This window comes from Syngnathus acus, chromosome 6 (genome assembly GCF_901709675.1).
Source record: "Syngnathus acus chromosome 6, fSynAcu1.2, whole genome shotgun sequence".
NCBI lineage: Eukaryota > Metazoa > Chordata > Actinopteri > Syngnathiformes > Syngnathidae > Syngnathus > Syngnathus acus.
The window spans coordinates 4,325,050-4,348,092 of record NC_051092.1 but is presented as its reverse complement, the minus strand read 5'-3'; the positions used below and the strand labels follow the sequence as shown (position 1 = coordinate 4,348,092).

The 23,043-nt window shown below is 46.2% G+C and overlaps 1 protein-coding gene and 1 long non-coding RNA gene across 6 annotated transcripts in view; one reads left to right on the top strand and one right to left on the bottom strand.

Moving 5' to 3' along the window:
* Positions 1-23,043, bottom strand: part of kcnq1.2 (potassium voltage-gated channel, KQT-like subfamily, member 1.2) — an 82,200-nt gene that overhangs the window by 53,613 nt on the left and 5,544 nt on the right. For 2 of the 5 annotated variants that reach the window (XM_037254212.1, XM_037254211.1), the window contains 13 exons: positions 22,107-22,197; positions 18,619-18,745; positions 18,425-18,503; positions 18,260-18,356; positions 17,456-17,596; positions 16,294-16,404; positions 16,124-16,219; positions 15,926-16,063; positions 14,766-14,934; positions 13,203-13,229; positions 12,590-12,643; positions 12,296-12,413; positions 11,533-11,601 (listed from right to left, as the gene is read on the bottom strand). In XM_037254212.1, the coding sequence (XP_037110107.1) occupies positions 11,533-11,601; positions 12,296-12,413; positions 12,590-12,643; positions 13,203-13,229; positions 14,766-14,934; positions 15,926-16,063; positions 16,124-16,219; positions 16,294-16,404; positions 17,456-17,596; positions 18,260-18,356; positions 18,425-18,503; positions 18,619-18,745; positions 22,107-22,197 (1,317 nt within the window). The remainder of the gene's footprint in view (positions 1-11,532; positions 11,602-12,295; positions 12,414-12,589; positions 12,644-13,202; positions 13,230-14,765; positions 14,935-15,925; positions 16,064-16,123; positions 16,220-16,293; positions 16,405-17,455; positions 17,597-18,259; positions 18,357-18,424; positions 18,504-18,618; positions 18,746-22,106; positions 22,198-23,043) is intronic. The other 3 variants (XM_037254214.1, XM_037254213.1, XM_037254215.1) reach the window with 3 other exon arrangements.
* LOC119124353 lies at positions 22,030-22,625 on the top strand. The gene is made up of 2 exons (XR_005098257.1): positions 22,030-22,221; positions 22,409-22,625. It is a non-coding gene; the product is annotated as an uncharacterized LOC119124353 (long non-coding RNA).

Below are 23,043 nucleotides of genomic sequence, written 5' to 3'. Positions count from 1 at the left end.
CAGCTGTCTGTCTGTCACAGACTTGGCTAGTTTGTCGTCCGCAGGGTAACTATTGACTCGAGCGTCACTCGGAGTGTCCATTGAGGAAGAGAAAGAAAAACATTGAGTGCCTCCAAGGTTGATTATTTTTCTCATGCATCTCTCTCTAAATATTATCTCTTGTGGTCCGTTTTTTTCAAAAATGTGGAGAAAGTCCCTCAAGGCCAAAAAAGAAATAAATCACTTTGACACAAAACGTCTCCTATTCAGTCCGATACGACTTGAGCCAGGCCTGCTTCTGCAAACGCTCCCTCGACCTACGCGGAGCCAAAAAGCCAAAGTTCCCCCGCTATCCATTCCCAGTGACAGTCATTTGTGTACCTTACACTCTCAGCACCAGCCAGCCAGCACCATTCAAATTCAAATTGAAAAGCCAGCCATGGGGGGGACAATGCTTTGGGATCTGCTAAGAGCAATTAGTAGTGGACTCCTCCAGTGTCTGGCTCGGAAGACTTTTAGCCCATCGTGCAGAGGCATTGACCCCTTTCAGGCACGCCAAAAGGAGGAAGAGAAAGGATGTGCCGAGAGGGAGGGGGAGGAGGGGCTGCCTAGCGACACTGAAACGAGAGGAGGTAAGTCGACTGGCAGAGTTTGGACAGCGTGTTGGTTTTTCTTTCTGGACTTGACACAAGGAGACAAGAGCGAGAGTGTGATGGAGCGAGTGTATGTACGCTGAGTCAACAAGGAATGCCAATGAAGTCAAAATGAAGACACGATATCAAAGTAAACAACTTCAAGAAACCAGATTTGAGGCATCGGAGTAATATCATCACAAAGACTTGGACTGACTAAAGAAAAGAAGAACTGATGATCCAAGGCAGGATTGAATTCCAAAAATGTCTTCACCATCCACGTTCCAAATCTGAGCTTTTACAGCGCAGGACATTTCATTCGGTGCTTGAAGCAGGAAGCGTAACCTGAATCAGGCACCAAAACTGGAACTGGTTTTCATTTGGTGTTGATATCTTTCCTGTCCGCCCACCCGGACCTAAAGCACAGTGTCCAAAGCACAATGGTATCCATTGTGAGATTGTGCAGATGTTTGTCTCCTCCAATGTCAAAGAGCTCCTCCGTTGATATCCAGTCCAACCTGCTCTCCAGCTGCACTTCACTCTGCCGCTGCTGTTGACTTAACCTCTCTATCTGTCCGTCACAGGACGTGATGGGGGAAGGGGGGGGGGGCCTGACGTGTGTTTTGCTAGTACCCACAAATAGCGCTCTGTGGCGTGCATCCAAGTAGACGTCCATGCGCATGTGTGTGTGTGTGTCTCCTGTCTCCTCTTGAGCGATGATCCTAAAAGAAAAAGCTGGCCGGGGGCTTGTATGCGTCTCTCCGCAGCGCTGACACGGCCTCTTCAGCGACGTTGCGTGAGGTCAAACGCGGGTCGCGGCGATAAAGGCTGAACTTGTGACACTCATCCCCAAGCATGAGACGGTTCATTGTGCGGCGACAGATAGCAGACACAATGAGCGCTCGCTGGCTCGGCCGAGCGTTCGTATTGGCCGTGTTTCTTTTCTTGTCCGAGACGGACGGCGTGGAGGGATTCTCTTTTATGATTGGCTAGTGACCCTTTAATCACCCGGGTGCTGCTCCCCCTCCTTCATCAGATGTTTGTCCAAATTTCATATCAATGCAAATGAGGTGGGAGAGGACTTCATTTGAGAGCACTTTGGGTGATGATTTGTTTTTCAGAAGCGGAGGGGGGAAAAAAAAGGGCGACGGACTACAGAATGCACCGCTGTGACGACTCGGCTCTTTCTCACGCCATTTAGTCAAAACACAACTCATCTAAAAGTTCAGCCAAAATTTGGCTATCTGTTCTACCGGTTACGGCATATTCAACAGAAAAAAAAATGTCCTGAATAGTAACAATGGAGGGACGTATAAGTGGTTAACTCAGTTAATATCTTTGACGTCTATAACCGTCACTGGCACTGAATGAGTTAATTCCATGGAGCCAATACAAGTGGCAGATTTGGTTCCCATTAATCAAAAAGGGATTGACCCCCGCATTTGTGTCCTTTTTGCAGCCTTGGACACGGAAGCTCAAATCGAGTCGGAGAAGCAGCAGGTGTAGCGTCCATCTTCAGATTTATCCCAAGCGCAAACTTGAATTTGCGTCATGAGCTACTCCGTCGCCTTTTTTTGCGCATTTATCAAAAGACTGCAAGGTCCCCTCAGCAAACCAGGTGGCTAAAAGGAAAGAAAGGGGGGAAGAAAAAAAAAACATTGTTTGCCCCCGCCGCCTCCCCCTTGGACACACAACGACTCATCACTTTTTGCCTGGCACAGCTGCGGCTGTCGACTTTACAATCTAATGCATTTAATAACCGTGACCTTCACGCTCAGCCTGTCAAACCTTTATTAGATGGAGAGCCAGAAAGGCAATAAAAGGCCACAGATGGACGAGGGACAACCCCGCCGCCGTCGACGAGCCGGCAAACAGAAGAACTTTCTACATGCCGTCACGTCTGCCGACGACTTCAATGACTCTGCCGACAGATGTCCCGGCCCTCCGACGCGCATAAATCCAAAACGACCCGATGGCAGCGTGTTTGAAAATTTTTCAAAAAGGGCACTCCGGTCGACACACGCCGCGACTCCGCCGATGGACTAAAAATAATATCTAGGTTAGCGAGGCCTTGCCAAGCCTCAAACACAACATAGTCTCAGGAAGCAGTCCTTTTCAGCGGGTCGCCATAGCGACCGACCACATGCACAAGTCAGACAAGGGTGAGTGGTCAGAGTAGCAGTCAGGCCGTGTTGTCTCCTCGACTATAATAGGTCCAAAACACAGCCTTGGTTTAACGAAGCACAGATGTGTTGGAGATGGCGGCTTTGCATACACGGGTCAAGCGGCGGGCAGAGTCAAACTAACCCAATCACGACATTAGTACCAACGACGGGGGGAAGAGAGTTTGTTTTCCAATCCCGACGTGCCAAAGTGACCTCAGTGAACCTCGGCGACGGTTTGAGCACGCTCGCGCTAAATATGATTCATGTGATGAATCAGGGTCGCTTGAACGGACAAAGATGAATGAAGCACTGTGATGTGTGAAGTTGCACTTTGCAACCGACTATTTAGGGCAAAACCGCTCCGTGTAAACGCTTGGACCCGACTGAGTTGCAATCTGAACCGAGACATCTGTCATAGTTCGGGACACTTTTATGTGAATTGCTTTTTGGCGCTCCGCTTCCAAATAGCACCCGCGGGAAAGAGCGAAAACGAATGGATGTTGGTCAGAGCGAGACACGTCGCCACTCGACGTCAACGAACGGCAATGAGGGTTTCCGGTTTTTACTTTTTAGCAAGAAGTCGAATTTGTGACAACAACAAAAACGAGCGGCATATTGAAGCGCCTGAAGCTAGGACACAAAATTAGGCTAAGTCAACGTTAGCATCCATTTTCTACACCGCTTATCGTCAATGAGTTGGAACCGAAGCAGACTTTAGACAAGGTGCGGCGACAAACCATTCACACACCTAATCAATTACAATACTAATCGCAATTGACCAACTGGTTTGACCCGGTTTTGCCAGTTTGAAAAGCATCGCTAGCGAGTAGGGGCATGCTAACGTACGCAGTGGCATTTTCCAGCACAGTCATCTGCCCTTCAATCCATACCTCATTGCTTTCACAGCGCTTTAACGCACTCCGGCTGAATCATTCGATGGCCGGTGGCCGCTTGTTGACAACTTAGAATTGCGGGACGCCTGGGAAAGTCAAAATACGTCGGCAGAGGCCGGACCTGAGCGTGGCGCTGGCAGGCATTCGGGTGCGAAAACGCTCCGATTGCCTAAGTGTGAAGCGGAGCGCGGCCGAGGAGGAAAATACCTCGGGCGTACGCTCGAGCTGGACAAACAAGAAGGCGAGATGTTGACATATGTGCTGAGCGACACATCGGACTTTTAAAGCGCAGTCAAATCATCCAAATTTCCTTGTACATGAATTTGCTGCTCCGCGGAACATTTTTTAAAAAAGTCCTTTGCTTGAAAAAGGACACTTTGTTTTTGCTCACAACTAATATTGACATTGAACATGTCAAGCACCTAGTACGGAGGCTCCAGGGGGGGGGAGTGGCCAAGCAAAATAAAGCAGGTGACGGGAGTCTTTGTGTACACAGCGGTTGCCATGACGACAGACAGGAAAGATGGAACCGAGTTTGCAATCAGTAAAAAAATCAGTCTGTGCGAGATATGCTAACAAACCAACAACGGAAGTGACCGTTAGGAACAAAAAAAAAAATCATGACGTCAAAATATTCATTTAATTTGGATCCATGAGTGGCTAGCTTACTCGAAAAGCCCGCTACGTAGCTATCGCAAAAGCAGCGTGGATAATAGAGACTTGCTGAAATTTGGCTGGGCTGAGCTAAGCGTCGTTGGCTTGGGCCTCGCTAGCAGCTCTCGACTCCGGCTAGCGAGGTGAGCCAAGGTTGACTTGACTGGAGCAGGTTGCAACACACGGCCGTCTTTTGAACGCAGTCGCGCAGCTGCCGAGAAAACAGATTCCATTTGGCAATGGCAAGCGCCCCAGCAAAATTCCCAATGGCGCATTTACACGGACGCAGAGTTGAAAGCAAACGTCCGCTAAGTATTTTTCTTTTCTCTGACACAGAGAGAGAGAGAGAGAGAGAACTGGCCCGACATGAAGACGTCCGTTCACTCAAAAATGCACATAATGGAGCAGCTCGAGCCGAGTTAAGGTGTCATTCCAAGACTCTTCGCAAGGGAGAACTGCAGTTAACCTTTCTCGGCGCAAGTACGGCTAATCAATGCTTTGAGTGTGTGTGTGTGTGTGTGTGAGGGTGGAGGGGGGGGCTCTCCCAGCTAGCTCAGTGCAGCTGTGCTACTGACAGATCCCATCAAAGCTGCCAGGCCCACCTTAGGCTCTTGCCGGTACCTACCCGGCCCGCCGTGACTTTAGCATATATACAAATTTTGCAATCAGTATTTGTCGCATTCCTTTTCAATCCGACAAGCGGCACTGCCATTCTTTCATTTAATCTCTCTTACAAATACTTACTGTTTCCTCTCTTGTCCCTCCCCCCTCCCTCCCTCTCTATCTCCATACCCTTGGAGGTTAACTCTAAGGTCATTTAATATAAGCCAGCGGCTCTGCAAGCCGCTTCGCACCTGAAGTTGGTCGTCAAGCAGCGGCGAGCGGTCTTGAATGGCGGCATTGTTGTCCCCGCGGGGGTGGGGGGGGGATATTGGGGAGCTCAGACAGCAGCGCACCCGCCGACGGCCACAATGGGAGCTTTAAGGGCCTGGAATAATTTGACTAAACGCATGGGATTTGCCACTGTGGATTATCAGCGTTCAGCCACGCAACCAACTGACCAATCAACCCCCCCCCTCCTCCTCCCCGCTCCCTCCCGCTAGCCTAGCATTGTTTTCCACCAAACAATTTGGATTTTTTTTCCCCCGAGTCTAAGCGGTCTTGTTCTTTTGAATTCCGCGCATGTGACCGTGGCTTGAGTCCCTTCGGATCAATTTCAATCGGCTTCACGCTGCGCTGTGTCGTTTGATAGCGTTATTTGCGACCCGTCACTTCTCCTCGAGCGCTCTCCGCCACCTTCTCGCTCCCGTCGGGACGACAATGGAGAAGATAAGGGGTTTATATTCTTAAAAGGGTGAGCTCGGAGGGGGTAAAGGGCGCAGGCTGCCTTTAGAAGAGCTTAAAGCCCAGTGTGGCCAATTAAATAGAATACCCAGACGGAATTAGTTCCGAGGCAGACCGGGTTCTAGTCTACGAAACGAAACAATTAGATGGATTAAACGCAATAAGTCAGACTGCACCGCCATTTGACAAACGTTCATGCAGAAAAGGTAGAAACACAAATCCGAAATGAGCAACGTTGCCCCCTACTGCAGCGGAATGTAAAATGACTCAAATCCACTGGCAAATTGCACCGTCGGTTTATCTTTCCGCTATTTCAATTGTCAACAATCATTCACCCGTGAAGCTCAAGATTGCTTCCAAGTGTTGCTCGGAAGGAAAACAAAAACGATTTTTTTTTCTTTTTTTGAACATCAGGGAGAATTAGCAACGGGCTGTTTCTCTTTCCTCGACTTAGCTCGCGTGTGGAGAGTTAGCTAGTCAACCCCCCCCCCCCGATCACAGCGCTCTCTTGCCTGGTTTAAGTCGTTGCTCGTGGCGGTCAAGGTGTCTGCATGAGGGCCTGTCATAAGCAATCCGCCGGCATGAGTAAGGGGCCTTGTGCATGAACCTAATCCCGTCAAAATGGAATGACAGAGGGGATTAACGAGTTTCTCAACAGCTAAAATAAAAAATCGGTTGGGTTGGGTGGTCTTTTAAAGCTCCAAGTGACAAAACAATGAAGGTTACTTTTTAAGCGCCATGGCAGAAAAGCACAACTTTTCTTTTCCGCTTTATTAGTTTTCTCACCAGACTCTCGTGACAAAATGACCGCGCTAATTTCCCTGAGAATTCCCCCCGTCGCAGTTGTGTGTATAATTTGCGCACAGTCTACGTTTTGCTACGAAAAGCCTCGGCTAAACTCGGGAAATTCCTCAACGTCAGCCGCCGCCACCACCGTCTTTCGCAGATGACACCGAGACGGACAATCTTTTTCCACAGCATGGCGACAGCAACTAGTGGGGGCCCCCCAACAAGTCCTGAGTGTTTGGGAAAGGCTGACATCAATGTCAGAGGCTTTTATTGCCATGGCTTCCTATTGCTTTTCCCTGCTTGGGGCTGAGAGCGTGGCCATAGGTGTGTGTGTGGGAGGGGGGGGGGTGGGGGGCGTAGTGATTCTCACTTCCAGCATTTTGGACTTCATTAGACGGAACATTGGTGATGGATTATATAGATTTCAATTAAGTATGTTTTTTTTTAGTAGCAAATTAATTTTTTGCCCCCCCCAAGGAAAATTACACATTTTAAATTATCAATCAATGACTTGTCCAAAATATTAATATCTCAAACGCTAGAGCCAATTCAACCATTTTAAGACTCAGTGACCCAAAATTACCCGGAAGCGATTAAAACCCAACATAGCCACTTGATTTTTTTTTTTTTTTTAACTCAGAGTAGTGTTTTATAATCCATCAAATTATTATTATTATTGTGTGCTGCTTTTTAACACAGCTCAGCTCTATTCTCTTCTACTGTATTGCCACTTTAAACAACGGAATACACGCACACACGCACACACACACACTGAAGGGAAAATAACAAAGCAGGCATCACCCATCCACATTCATCCCCGACTGCAGATATGCTTCCCGTAAGCAGAGGCTTAAACACACACACGCACACACACACACATCTGCCGCAGAGGCGCTCTTCCTGAAAATGACGACTGCTAGAATATGTGCTGCGGCCTGACCCAAGGTGGGAGACAATGAGGCAAAATGATACAAATCACAGAGAAAAAAAAAAAAAAAAAAAAAAGATTCAGTATATCAAGTGTGCGTACATTTTGAACCATGCACACTTTGTTCCAAGCCGGATCGCCGTGGATGAAAAGAAAACATGAAGTTCCTGTTAGCTAGGTGCTTGGGAGCGACCGCAACTTTTGTTCGCCGTCCGCCGCAAAGGCCGTGAAGGCTTGGCGCAGAGCGCAAAGAAAAACACAGCTTTGATAGAGAGGGAAAAGTGTGGTTTCCTTGATTATTTTCCTTTTCTGCTTCCTCCGCACAGCAGGATGGAAAAGTGGGCTAGAAAATATGACAATGAGCGGAGCCACGTCGCTCGCTAATGCTTGGTGTGAGATCGCCAAGACACGCCTGACTTTGGACACCAAAAGTCAGGGAGGAAATTGAAAGAGGAGGAATAAAAGAGAAAAAAAAAAAAACTCTACAAGGACATTTCCACTTAATCTAAACACTACACTTAACATATCCTTCGCGCTCTGGGTGGAAATGAGAGCAGGGATGATGGCATCTTGATTTTAGAACAAAAACAAAAGCGTCAAGTGAGGAGCTCAGAGGTAACAGAGTGATGTTGCAACAGCGCATCCTGCTGGTCATAAAAGGAAGTCCGCGTCTTCCACGCTCACCATTCATCCATTTATAGGTGATGTTACTTAATAGATTTTTAAATTAAATGTTATTGAATACTAAAATACTAAAAAAAATACTATAGATTGGGGAAAAAGATGCTGTCCCAATGCGCAGCTGAATTTCATTTCACTTCAACGGCTGTTTGCGCAACGCCTTCCATTTGTTGCTCGCAAATATTGATTGACTAAAACAAATTATTTAAAAAATGTAATTATATGTCCTTTTTATAATGTACCGATTTGCTTGGTGTGCAGACTGAGCTCGTATAATACAAAATAAACAGAGCGCCTTTTAATCACTGTTTAAAATTTAGTTACCGCACCAAATTTTGTATTCATCTATTTATTTATTTATTTTCTTGCAACTTTGGACCCCTGCAGCTCCCCCATTTGACTTGGCGACCTCCGCTTTTGATACTGGCCAGAAAATGAGCTTTAAAAATGGCAGGCGTGCTCAGAACGAGACTTTTACAGCACATGTACATTTGCCGCATATAAAGACTGTGGCCTTTCAGCACCAGAGAAGAGGGGGGGGGGGGGGGGTTAATAGTCCCATTTACTGCCGTGACCCATCTGAGGAGGTCTCGCACTATAAACTGCTCTATATGGGCTCCTATTAACAGCACTGGAAAATTACATCAGCCAGCAATGCGACAGACACGCGAGCGAGGAGGAACCAGTTGAGCTAAAAAAAACACATCTGTCTCCATCAATAGTGCAAAGTAGCAAACTGACTTTTCAGCGACTCTCACAATTCTTCAAAGTTCAAGCTCCGAGAGCAGGTTAACAGGCCAACATTTGCCAGGGGAGGGGGCGTGGTCTTCCGAGCCCATGCAGTCCCCCCCCACAGACGAGCTCTGTCAACAGGCCCTCCATTCATCTCCAGGGCCGGAACAACAGAGGGGGCTTTCTGACGGAGCTCTGGCACCTGGCTGCCGACGGACGCAACATCAGAGGTCGGGGTGGCGGCGGCACCGGTCGCCACACCTGAACAAACCCTCCTCCTCCCCCGTGTACCCCCAGCCAGCCTCCAAATCCACATCAAATGGCGTGAAATCCTGAGAGTGCAGGAGGCCAGCCAAAAGCAGTGCGGAGGAAGCCTTCGCCGTCGGCGCTGTACAAACAGGCCGCTCAGGTGCTGCGGCTGCGGCACACTACACTTTTCATCCACGGGGAGGGCAGGCCAGAAAATGGAGTGTATTTATCCAGGTGTCAGCACTAATGTCAGATCACAGAGAGGTGGCTTGGACACCTCACAGGGACAAGGCGGCATCTATCCCGAGTCTGGAATCTGGATTGATGTTTAATTTGACATGCCAATCATTTGATTTAGTCCACATGCCATTTAATGCGCTGGACAGCAAAACAAAGTAGCGCAGACGCTTGTAGACGGTTTGAAAGGAGTCCGCCGCCGCCGCCGCACACATTGTGCGCCGTATGCCGGCACCGCCCCCCTGCCGCGCCGTGGCTATGGCGGTACAGTGTACAAGACGAGCATACAGAGGCCGCCGCAGACAAAAAGTCAATTTGTTCACAGCGACGGGCGCACAAAAGGCGCCAGTTGCTCGGCAGAGGGGGCCCCCGGGGGCCGTGATGCATGCGTCTGCCTCCAGTGGCTCCCGTGGCGCTGCCGCCGCGCCTTTTCATTATTTATCTCCGGTCAGCTCGGGAGAGAGGGGGGAACTCATTAAGAGCTGCCTGCAGGTGGGCTGTGTAGGCTTTTACAGGTCCGAGGATGGAACAGAAAGAAGAGAGGGGTAAGAAGGACGACAGACGCCGACTCGGTGCCGCGGTACGGTTGGAGTATATATGTCATGGGCTCATTTAAAGAGTTCAAATAAATCAACTAAAACAATTATCAAAAAAAACTTTTAGTTATGCCTTAATTGATAGAAGAAAATGGGTTTTTAATAAAACAGAAAAGGCCAGTTGAATTCATCATGAATGGATGTAAAGCAGAAGAATTCATGATAGTAAAGAAGAGAAAAATGATTAAAATTACAAACAAAAATATATTAATAATTAAAAATATTAAAATAAAATAATAATATATAATAATAATACTAAAAATAATAATATTAAAAAATCTAAATGAATAGAATGAATGCACGGTTATAAAACCATAAAAATAAGAAAGAAAATGGGCTTTATATAAATGTATGTATATTTTCCAAACAGTCAAGGAAGAGAAATTGAGGGGTTTGCATATTTCGGCAGCTCCAAAATACAAAATGACTTCACAGTAGTAGTGTCGTAAGTAGTCGTCCTCAAAGAGACAAAAATAACAAAAGTCACAAGGCCAAACTGAAAGTGGCTATCTTTACTCTCCATCTGCGTAATCCTCTTCACACCCACACGCTGAGAACACAGCAGAACTTCCTGGGTGGTGGCGAGAGAGTCTTGAAAGCTTTGTCTTCCCTTCTCCAATTTTCTTTTTTTTTGGGGAAGGGTTGCACGCATACGCTAGCCTGCACCACTTCCTCTTCAGAGGCCCGCTGATGACTATGCTGACGCTTCTCACACATATGAAAGGAGGAAAGGAAAAAAAAACACTCCTCCCACATAGCCGCAAAGTAACAGTCTCATTTCTGCAACAAATCCAAACAAACAGCGGAACTCTCGGTGGAGTTGCAGAGGGGAAAGTTGGCGTGCGTGATTTGTAGTAGACGCGCCCTCGGGCGGTTCAGGGTGGAGATCGCCATACGGAGTCCAAAATGACAGCGCTTGCCCGGATGGCGGGACACCAGGGCAGCTGTTTTGGGAGCGCCCCGCACGGCTCCGGTTTGAGCCGGGCCATTAAAGCTGACTTACGAGCGAGCTAGCGAGCACTGCGCGAACACACAAGCGCGCACTGTCTCCCAACGCCCACTTGAGGGCCGGCCGGCCGACCGGCTCACTCGCACGCAACCGCAAATCATGTCACAATGGACATGCCACGTTTTCAATATGCTTTGCTTGAGGCCTTTTGGGACCAAGGACACATATATGCCATGGGAATTAAAAAGATGCCTGTCAATAAAAAAAAATGTATTTTTGTTACAACAGGAAGCTACATCCCTCCTTTTTCAATTCTTTGATCATCAAGTTCAACGATTTCTCCCGATGGACTCACAAATTGGGCGGATATCAGAGCTCAAACGATGCATCACTGCCATCTACTGGTGACTGTGCGTCAGTCAAATTGAAATTTACAATGAGACAACTCGTTCCAAGTTTTTCGACTAAAAAACGAAATTCTAGTGATACTTTTACAAAGATAAATACTACTGGAGCCACAAATATTCCAAACAAAAAAAACGTGTGAGCATTTTTGGAATGTCAAAACTTCCCATGATGTCCTACTAAGGTGGATGATGGGACAAAGGGTGGAAGGTGGCGAGAAGGAAGGAAGGAAGGAAGGAAGAGGCAGAGTGGTGGTAAAGAAAAGGAGAAGAAGAATAGCATGAGAGCCAGTACAGTACCTTGTGGAATTCAAGTGGTGAGTTGAGAAAGAGTCCTGGACCGATGCCACGAACGGGCAGGTCAAAAGACTGCAAAGAGAAACAACAAGCAATCTGATGCTCGCAATGTCCCTCGAGACGCATCAATGTGGTCTTTTTTTTAGGTACCCAGACGGTTCTTGTGAGAGATATGAACAATAGCAGCAAGTGTAGAACAGAAGAAGGTCATGAGGTGCCTTGGAACAAAAACACTTCACTCGGCTTTTTTCTTTCCAAGAGGGGACAGAAAGTGGAGTGAAAATGCAAAGCCAGGAGTGAATAGAAGTCAAATCTGTGAGGGTGGGGAAGCTACAGTTCGGACCAAAGGTCCATTTGTAGTGAGTAAATTACAATTTTTGGTTTAATTAAAGGCACACCTGATGATCTCTCAAAGCATAGCGCTCACTGCTAGCTAGCTGTGCAATAATCATTCAAAGTAATCAAACAGTAGCACTATTCTTTCGCCGACAGAGTTGAATTGTTGTCTAAGGACCTTTCGCTGGAGACTATTTGCGGATTCTTTGTGAGCGTGTTAGCGTAGGAACGGAGGAAGCCATGAAAATGTCACTTTGTCGCAATGACATTTCGGAGAACACAAGTGGCTCGAGCCAGGTCTGCAAGACCCAGTGATGTCATAGCGGATCAACAATGCCATTTCTTTTCAGCTCTGTACTTTAGCAACTTTTCAGACTACCCCAACTACTTTTTTTTTTTTTTTTATATACAAAAAGCAATTGTGACTTACTGAGCGTTGTCCGTCATGGCAGAGAGGGGAATATCCTCACACATGCAGTCCAGTTCGTCAGTCAGGCTGCTAGTGCGGGTGATGTCCATGGACATGCTGTTGTCGTGGCTCAACTTCACTAAAAAACAAAACCCGGTAAGCCTTAAGGTTGGGATGCATTTTTTTCTTGCTGTAAAAAAAATGTGACAGTGGTATATTGTCGATACGCAATCTCTGTATCGCGATATTTTCGATATCAGCCTAGCTTCTTTGAGTGATACAATGGAGAAAAAAAAAAAAAAGAAAGAAAGATACCTGGAGAGGAAGGACAGCTCAGAGTGAAAGACGACCAAGAATGATGACGAGGGCCTGGGTGCCATTCAATGCAAAAAGACAATTCAAGCAAATAGACAGCGGACAGAACACATCGATTATACATTTTTTTCCATCGGCATTTTCCGATTCATGGAAACCTGACGGAGAATCTGCGTGAGCGGCCAAACATTGAGAGCCAGACAATGAGCAGTTTACCGATCACGATAGCCGAGCAGTGCTGGCAGGACACTGGACTATTTGCTTGGCAGCGTTTGGTCCACTTGGGGACAATGGTGCTGCCAGCCTGCATGTCTAATTAAAATGGTGTCTGGGTCTCATGAAAGAGGCAGGCCAGCTCATGATTTAAAAGAAGACCAAGAAGATGATACACAGGGAAACACGATTGCCTGAGAAAAAGACAACAAAGAAGCCTACGACAAAGACGACAATGGCAAAGAGGATGAATACAAGAGGAGAAAAAGACAGATGAAAAGATGACATACAAGAAAAAAGTAATAGTCTTACTCTCAGAATTTTTTGAATTTATTTTAACTGCCCGTAGTTGTGTTTGTCAGCTTCAAGCTAGCAGTCGAGTCGAGTCGAGTCAACTCACCTGTTTGTTTGAACATCCGAGTGAGTCCTGAGAGAGCGAGAGAACGGAAATCTTTTTAGGGAACGCAAATGACCAGTCACAATATATGCTACCGCTTTTTATGCAACATAACAAAATGATTGTTTTGTCAAATAATGTTGATTGGTTTTCCTTAACACACAATTCATTTAAAGTACCGTATTTTCCGCCCTAAAAGGCGCACCTAAAAACCTAAAATTTTCTCAAAAGCCGACAGTGCGCCTTATAGGCCAGTGCGCCTTATATATGGATCAACTGATGAATTTGTTGATCCATACTGGTTGTACACAGTGCTCTGCCAAAATGTTTCAGTACGTTTTAGTACGACTAGTAAATTACAAGGTCGCATCGCTTCCCAGCATTACGGCAACTGTAGTCAGGGGGCGTCACCGAATAGCTGTTGTACCCGCGAGGCTATTTCATGTCAAAATAGGCTGCTCTGTTAATGTTTCGAGTAAATCTACGGATCGATATGGAAGGGAAACATAGGTAAGTAGTACCAATGCGTTAGATCGAACTTTAGTCAGTTCCGATCATTTTATAGGAGATCGTTTGAGAAACGCGATTGTTTACACTTTGCTGAGGCTCATGGGAGATTGCGAGCTGAGGCTCGTGAGACTTTGCGGATGGCTAATGCTATTGCGATAGCTGCTATACGTACCAGGCTATTTCATGTCAAAATAGGCTGCTCTGTTAATGTTTCGAGTAAATCTACGGATCGATATGGAAGGGAAACATAGGTAAGTAGTACCAATGCGTTAGATCGAACTTTAGTCAGTTCTGATCATTTTATAGGGGATCGTTTGAGAAACGCGATTGTTTACAGAGGGCTCGTTGGTTATTGGCTAGTGGATGCATACCGCAACCCTAGTCAACCTCAGTTTGATGCAGTATAGCTTCTATTTTATGCGCCTTATAATCCGGTGCGCCTTATATATGGACAAAGTTTTAAAATGGGCCGTTCATTGAAGGTGCGCCTTATAACCCGGTGCGCCTTTTAGGGCGGAAAATACGGTAAAACAATCAACTCAACAAATTAAACGCATCTACACATTGATTTAAATTCAATTCCCTGCTTCCAAGAAATAATTTCAATACATTCAATATTTTTCCCGGTCACACGCTTGGACGGAAAGCTCAAGTATGAACCTGCCGTGTCGGGTCACGTTTGTGTGCCATTGAGCAACAGGAAGTTTACACACAGCCCACTTTGCTAAGAGTCATAAACGCTCTTTTCGTTTGAGTCACGTGTGCTAACAACACGCGCGCGTAACGGAAGGGGGGGAATTCACTGCACGTACGGACACGCATCGGTCAACGGCCCCCCGACCTCTTCGGGACACTAATAGCGTCCAGATGTCACACCTGAGACCCTTGGCGGTCATCTTGGCACAGAGTGGATGCTTGTGACTGTTTACGGTGTCCAAAAACATTGAAGTTATTTATAAATATACTTGATTTATGAATTCCGACTTTTTTTTTTCCCCAACATGTCTCCCTAATGAGTTGGGGAGGTGCACATTTGCGCAACAGTCGAGCAGATACCTTCCACAGTGTTGGTGGGCTCCTCCGCGAAGAAGGAGACGTCCTTCTTCTCCGCCGAGTCGTCAATGTGATCGTAGGTGATTTGGGGAATGGACACGGCCCGCTCCGACGACACACCGAGGGAGCCGTTGCCTCGCAACGACTTCAGCCTCCTCTTGGGGCCTTTTTTCTGAAACGCGCAACAAACCAGTCTCAAGGACACGTTCCCAAAATTGAACAAGACGTCAGACATTTTGGATCAAAGCTGCCGTTTTGGCTGAATTTGTTCAAACGAGACCCAAATGGATCTATTTGTGGATCATTCACTAACTTTACGACGTAACTAATTACCGCCACGATTTTATACAACATCCGACTAATTCAAAATTTCTCACTGACTTTACACACGCAAGCATGGTTCTTTAGGTCGAAAGAGCGCATAAGGTCGAGTGAGTCGTTTCGAAGGAGTCGGTGACGGAGGAAAATTTCATAGCAATGAAAAGGATGGAGGGAACATGAAAAGGAGAAGCGAGCGCTAAACCAATTATGCGAGGAGGGGAAGAGCGAGGACGGCAAATACGGAGGGAGGAGAGACAAAAGGTGTCACGTGGCGACAGAAAAGAGCGGAAGCGGGCTCCCTCGGCAGCAGCCCCCCCTCTGCTTTTTAGGTGCGGGTTCAATGCTACACAAAGATTGTTTTGTTGTTGTTGTGCTAGACAAAGGTTTACTCCCATGAGAAAGGCGGCGGTGACATCATCTCCACTGACTGAGTCTTTGTGCGCAACAGACAAAGGCGTCGAGTCATCCTGGTGGAGTCAAGAGGAGGGGGACCGTGTGTGTGTGCGTGTGTGTTTGTGGGAACTTCACTTGCCCTTTTATGCTGCAACACAGATAATACTGCTGTGAAAGGAACAACGCTAGCAGACGCGCAAATCTGCCACAATAAAAAAAAAAAATGCTCTAAAAATATGCAGACGATTCAGGGGCCGCCATATTGGATGTGGCAAAGTCGCACGCTATGTGAATCGGAGGCTTTTGCTTTTACGTGCAGTAATTATCTGTGGCGCCATATCAAGATGCACAATGGCTTTATCAGTGTCGATCCATTTGCTCTATAAAGTTTTAACGGCGAATTAATTGGCCATCCCCCCCCAATTCGTCAACACTGAATGAAAAATTACCGATATGTTGAGCTTCCTGACGGTGGGGCTGGAGTTGTCCAACTCGGCCGCTCTGATGCCCTCCGGGGTCAGCACGTACATTTTCCACGTGGCCGCGCAGCCGTTGGGTTTCTCGGCCGCGTAGCAGCGCCAAAGCGTCTGAAGCAGAATTCGACTATTTGAGTCAAATCCATGCGGCGAGACGACCTAGTCGCTTACCTGGATGAGCGATGCCGCGGCGGGGATTTGTCGATTGAAGTGCTTTTGTCTCTGCTTCTGCTGGACCTTCAGGGCGAAACCGGATCCCAGGATACCCTGAGGCGGGAAGATCGCTCGCATCACGGCGGGCGACGAAACAACGCCGGCGGGGAACGATGGGTGACACTTACAGCCGGCAGAGCAAAGAAGGAGATGGCGAAGACGCTGAAACAGGACGCGATGGCCTTGCCGATCCACGTTTGGGGAATCTTGTCGCCGTAGCCGATCGTGGTCACGGTCACCTTGGGAGAGACGAGAGATGACGGTTTGTCTTCACCTTGGAAGCAACACAAGGTATCTTTTACAGCAGATTTTGGAAATCATGGAATGGAAATTTGAATGGCCCAAGAGCATAAAGTGAGAGAAAACGGGGGAATGTGATCCAATCCTGGCATTGGCTTGCTCTCCAGCTGTGTCCCGCACCTGCACATGGAGGAGGAGGAGGAGGGGGGGGGGGGGGGGTGTACCAAAGTTCAGTGCACTGACATTCTTTTTCAGCACACACACATTAACAACTCATTCTGCTGGAACCGAAGATCATCACTCTCCAGTTTACAGTTTCAGCAAAACAAAAAAGGTGCAAACCCTCCCCCGCTGTTGCGATTCTTCTTGGAGCATTGTGAGCGGCGCCGCTCAAACGGGGAGCTCGATCGGGAGCACGGAGTGCCGTGACCCCTTTCCGAGCCTCGTTACATAAAGGCCGTAATCCCGCAATTAAAGTTTTGATTAAGAGAAGCGACACTTTATATTGCGGCTCGAAGAGTTCTGTGAGGGAAAGCAGCCTGAAGGTGAATGCTTTATTACCTTGCTTTTGTTTGCAGCCCGATCCCCCGCACAAGACCGCCATAGGTTTCTCATTACGGCTCGCTTTCCATTCAAATGTTTAATTAACTGTTCGGGACACTGGAGCCCTTGCGCCCGGGCGAAGCGGGGCATCACAACACGGCGCGCAAAAGGGCGGGGGGATAAAAAAAAAAAAAACACAAGAGGTTCAATAACGCTACACACCCGGGTGGTCAGACTCTGCCCCCCAACGACAACCACACTTGAAAGAGCATTGTACAGATAATTTGTTGTGGCTATTCAGCGCAAGAATTCTCTTTTTTCTTTTTCCACGTCCATGTCATGTGGCCGCTCAAGTGTGTTAACCAAGCCCAAGTACCTCTTTGAAAAGATCCCAGCCAGAGATGCATTAGCTAGCTATCTAGCTAGCTACATTTCCGTGTGGCTCAGTAGCACAACCACTGATCAATATCCCCAAAATATGATAAACATGGCGGCATAGTTGCTTACCACGCCCCACCACAGGGCATCAGCATAGCTGGAGAAGCCCGTCTTGCCCTCCTCATCCACAGCATCCTTCTCCGCCAAGTAGACAAAGTAGGATGAGAAGATCAGGCCCAGGAAGCCGATGTAGAGTGTGGTTATCAGCTCCTAAAAGAAAAAAAAATATTTATAATTAGTGGCGCTCAGGTTTGAAAGCAAACACAGTGGAGCAGCATTTAGCGGTTATTCTGCACACAAATGGAATGAACTTTATGTTGCAAATTTTTCCACAAATGCTCCATAAATAAATAAAAATAAAAAATAAAACAGTGTTTGCGCTAAATTAACAGCATAGTCCAAATGCAATAAAAACTAATAAAAAATCCGAAACTATTACATATAAGGCCGCTACGGACCTGCGCTGGGAAAAAAGTGCCAAGCACTTCTGCTAAGCAGAGCGCATCATTTCATAAAAGGATCATCCGACAAAGGGCGGAATGGCCACGGTCCATCTTAACACACCATCTTGACTCCTCTCGTGGTGCATCAAAGAGAGCTGAACGTCAGGTCCAATCATAGCGTTCAGCCATTGACGATCTGCTTTGCGTTCGGCTTTATCCTTATAAAGCCTGCACTGCTCTGGCTTCTTTGTGCATGTGTGCACCGATCGGGATTAGTCGCTGTGAAGCCGTTTGACTTTACCAACAAGTGGGCGAAGCGAGCATTACCATAATGAGCAGCATTACAGGCGCTCATTGAAATTGAGGTTCTATCCCTAAAATGTAAGTATTGCGATCCAAATGTGACACTGCTGCGTTATTTCGGACACACCTGCCGATGGATGAAGACCACCGATCCCAGGAGCCTCCACGTTCCACCCTGTCGATCCACATGTAGCATGCGCAGGATTTGCAGGAAACGGATGCCTCTGTGGAAAAAAAAAAAACCACACACCTCAGTCTTTTGGCTCAACGGCTAATATTGGAGAAGGTCTACCTGATGGCAGATGTGGCGAAAACTTGGCCATTGGAACCCACGGCGAGCACAATGATGGAGGCGATGACCACAATCAAGTCTGTGACAAGAGAATGATGACGTAATACATAAATAAATATCTAGTAACAAAAGGTACTTTGTTACTTCCTGCCACTGCCAATGGGGGCAAAAGAAAAAAAAAAGTCCAGGTGCACCTATGATCGAGATGGGCTTCCTGATGAAGCAGAGGCGTCCTCTGAGGCCGGCGTATTTGCTGCGGCAGCCGGCCGACCACAGCCGCACCACGTACTCGCTGCCGAAGAACACCACCAGCACAATTTCCTGCCCCACACAAGGCGACGTGATTCCATTAGCGTGGAGATAACGGCAAGCGGATACAACAAGACGGCAGGTCGCGACAAGTGTGCGAGAGACACAAAAGGCAGCGGCGGGCCAGCTGTGGACCACCTCGAAGGAAAGCTGGGACTTGATAACAAGCCGTGTTCAGTCTGAATTCAGGCCAAAAGCTTTATGATGGAATTCATACTTGAATTATTATAGTTAGCATAGTTAATTCTTTTGTTGCTAATAATTGCAAGATGGAGGGCTGCGCCGCTGTGGGAGTGGTCAGATTAATTGATTATTAATTCTGGCCAATCCTAGCAGCTGCTTTTACTCCCTTTAAGCATCACAGCTGTCAAGTGGGTCTGCAAAAATATAGCCCATAGTAGCCCTTGTATGTGAAACCGCAAGTTGACATGCAGTCATTTGAAATCACAAGATCTGTTTCTATTGCGAGCTATAATTACCCCCTGTGTAGCTACTTTTTACTCTGGTGCGTTTCCCACCAAAGTTCCACTCTGTGGCACACTTTGGAAAAACAAAAAAAATCATGATGTGTGACTTAATTGAGTGGGCCCGATAGAGATACAATACAATATAACACAATACAGATGGTGTGGTCGCCGAGTATGCATAATATTTAGCTAGCGCGCGGCGAGTCGGGGCGTGTGGGTGGCCGGCGGGTACTCGCGAAAGGGCCACCCCTCGTATGAAACGCGATCCCCGGGAGCCCTGTTGCAATAACACGGCACCGTGGAGCCGCAAAACAATGGCCTGTCCATCAGAGGCAGCAATATTTGGACAGAAGCAACCGTGCTTTTTTTTTTTTTTTTATTAGCGGAAAATGTAGACAGTGGAGTAATTAAGTGGCGCTTTACGACTTCAAGTTAGTTTAATGAAGCGAGTTGTCAATAAACCACAGTTGAGGGTTGTCTGTGATGTGAGTGAGCATTTTGGGATGGAGAGGAGATACCAATAGTGACAAGTTGTGTTTTTTGTTTTTGTAATTTAATTATATTTCTGCTGTATGACCATGGCACTGAATTGAAATGGTTGTTACAGTTAAAATACTGTCGTGCAAACACAGGACCAAAGTTGTTCTCTTTTTGCTCTGTTTTTTCCACAAGGAGATTCTCTCATCCGATTAAAAGTTTTCTTGTAATTGATTTTAATGAATTTTCAGGGTTTATTTTGTTAATTAAGGGTAGTGAAATGCTTACCCTTAAAATGTTAATCATTTAAATTCTAGAACATATTCATGCTAATAATATCTAGTATTTTTTTATTATTTTAAAAATGAATGTAATCAATTAGAAAGCACAGCAATCTTAATTTGTTTTTTCGGGGGAAAAAAAAAAAGTATGGGGTTAAATGTTAAAATAATTAGGTAATGCATCCTCATTGAGATTTTCATCATTATAATAAATTCTAAAATAATGTTTATGCGGAAATGCATTTTGGAAATGACTTATTTATTTATTTTCAGATTACATGAATGTACCTTCAATTTATTTGAGCAAAAACCAGCAGGCCCTCAAAATATCAACTCCGTCTCCTTTCCAGTACTTTCGATATCGACATCTGGATTATATTTTCCAGTCAAGGGTATACAGTTCGCCCCCGAATTCTGAAAAAATGTGCGAGAGGATTAAAGTCATAATTCGATAAAATGGGTCACCCAGATGCTGTTCCCATATGCGTATTGGATACGTGGAAACTATATTATGTTGACAGAAAACAGCGGTAATCTGCCACAGCCAGATGACGATCATAGGCACAAAAGTACAGATTAGAAGAAAAAGTGATTAGAGAGGAGATTTAGCCAAGTGGGTCTGAACTGTTCCTAAAATAAAAAAGCCTTTTAGTGTCTTCCAACCTATGACGTGCAACATTATTGTGTGGATGTTTGTCTACTGTGAGGACATGTTGCCTGGTCCACACAAGATACAGATGAGCTACTTCATTACACCGTTGTGTGTGTGTGTGTGCGCACGTGTGTGTGTGTGTGTGTGTGTGTGTGCCTCCTGCCCATGGCTAGCTTTGCTTTACTTTGGCAGCTGCGCCCAAGGCCAAACATCCTCAAGGACCAATGACCCCCACCCCCCTACCCCCCACCCTCTTCTGTGCCATCCAAAACAAGCAGCCTGTGCTTCACGCATGACAGCAGACCCTGAACTTTCTAAGTTTAGCCACGGCCGCCAATCATCACCGGCGCAATACTTGGCCGCGCCCCTATTTACACACATGGTCGATTAATCGTTTATCTTATCGGCTTTTATGACACGATATGGGGGAATAAAATTGGCGCAGGGTGGCCAACTAAAGAGTACATTTTAAGGACTCGGGGACATGAGGGGGAGAAATGGAATAAGGACTAGTCACTTTTTCTTTCAGCAAAAATGTAACAAATCTGCAGAAAATAAATTATAGTATAATCTTGTTTTAATTTACTCCAAAATGTCAATGTTTGAAATCAGAAAGAAAGCAAGACGGGAAGGTACATGTGTACAATACTCTGCTTGATTTGGCTCTTCTCGGTTATAAATAAATGAATAACCACGACAGAAGGTCGTCGAAGGGCACTGGCCAAAAGTTTACGGAACACGGCGTTCAATCCTGTCCTTTGGCTGGCCCCCACGTACAACTCGGGAGGTGGTACATAAACTGTGTGTGCATGCGTGTGTGTGTGTGTGGGCGCAGTAGCTGCATGTGTATTTATACTTTATATTCCCAGTGTGCTGGCAAAAAAAAAAAGGATGATGCAAGCTCTTTGAAGAGTTTCCAAGCCAGCAGCCTTCACGTCCTTCCACCTGTTGTAAGATCTCGATTGATTGCGTCATTAAACAGCCTTAATAGCCCCCCCCGAGGATGGGCCTATATTAACAAAGACATTTTTAACAGTTTCCAACACTTTGGTGGAGCCACGTCACTTTGTAATGTCGTTCTCATGTTAATCATGCACGTACCCACGAGGTGTCAAACTCATTTTTGTTGTAGGCTACATCGTAGTTACCTATTCCGTTGTGAATATGAAAACCATAACGAGAAACTAATGACCCGTCGTATTCAAAAGCAAAATTGGCCGAACAAGTAGTCACTCGCCACTCGAGAGCTTCCACTGCCACCGTGTGGCTAAGAGCAGGTACTACATGTCATATTTACAATCACATCCGGCTTTATATATCTTTTTATTTATTTTCTAAAAGTACCGTGGTGTACAACCAGGGTATGTTTATAGAAATCAGACGTAGAAAAAAAAAAAAGGAACCTATGCAAGTAATGACACAGCCGTGGTGAAAAACAGCCAAGAACAGCAAAAGTAAGTGTGAAGTGTTTCTTGAAGCACAATATTTTTACTCACCATCCAGTAAAGAGATCCGGAGGCAAAGTCGGCATATTGCTCGATTGTGGACAGGACACTGAAGATGAGACACACCAGGACCATGAGGAAGCTGTGGAGAGGAACACAGCACGAGGTTAGTACAACTGGACAAAAGAGCAAATCAAAAATACTACAACTACAAATAATAAAATGAAATAAATAAATAAGGAACAAACTGTAAAAAAAAATAAAAAATACATGCACGCTCGCTTCGTAGATGTAGTGGTTATTTAAATGATCTTTTTTTTTTTTTAAATCTCATTTTCCCATTCTTTTAACAGGGTTGTTCTCACATCCCGCTGGCCTTGCAGCTTTGCCAGGTCTCTTTCGAAACCCCAGCGGGATTAAGCGCGGAATCACTCGTGTGTTTTAACGATCCCTGAAATAATCCTTTGGACGCATCTTTGGAGTGCTTTTACATGACATGGCAGCAATGTTTGCATGCAGCGGCATCGTGATTGGGCTCGCTTCAGCAAACACACACACGAAAAAAGAAAACATGTACAAGTAGCAGAAGGTACGTTATGTGTCTGCGTGCTCCGAGCTGGATTACGCGCCATATGCTAAAAAGGGGTTATGTAAGTGTCCGTTGTTTATTCCCATTCATACCGCGTAGAAAGTAAACTACTTCAGCAAGGTTACCGACTCGACTCGAATTGAACTGCATCATGACCTTACAAATGTTGCAAATATGCAATTTCAAGCTAGTGAGGAATTTGTTTTGTTTTCAGACTAAAGGTTTTTGTGTGTGTTGCGCAAACAAACATGACCATAATATGCAAAGCGGCTAATGTGGAGTGTGTGAATTTCCCCCTCTGAATTTTTGTTCTTGTTTTGCTTTTTTGTCTCCATCTGTCCACTTAGGGGGGGGGATGGAAGGGAAAGACTCTCGACTTCAAAGTTGCTGACACATTGG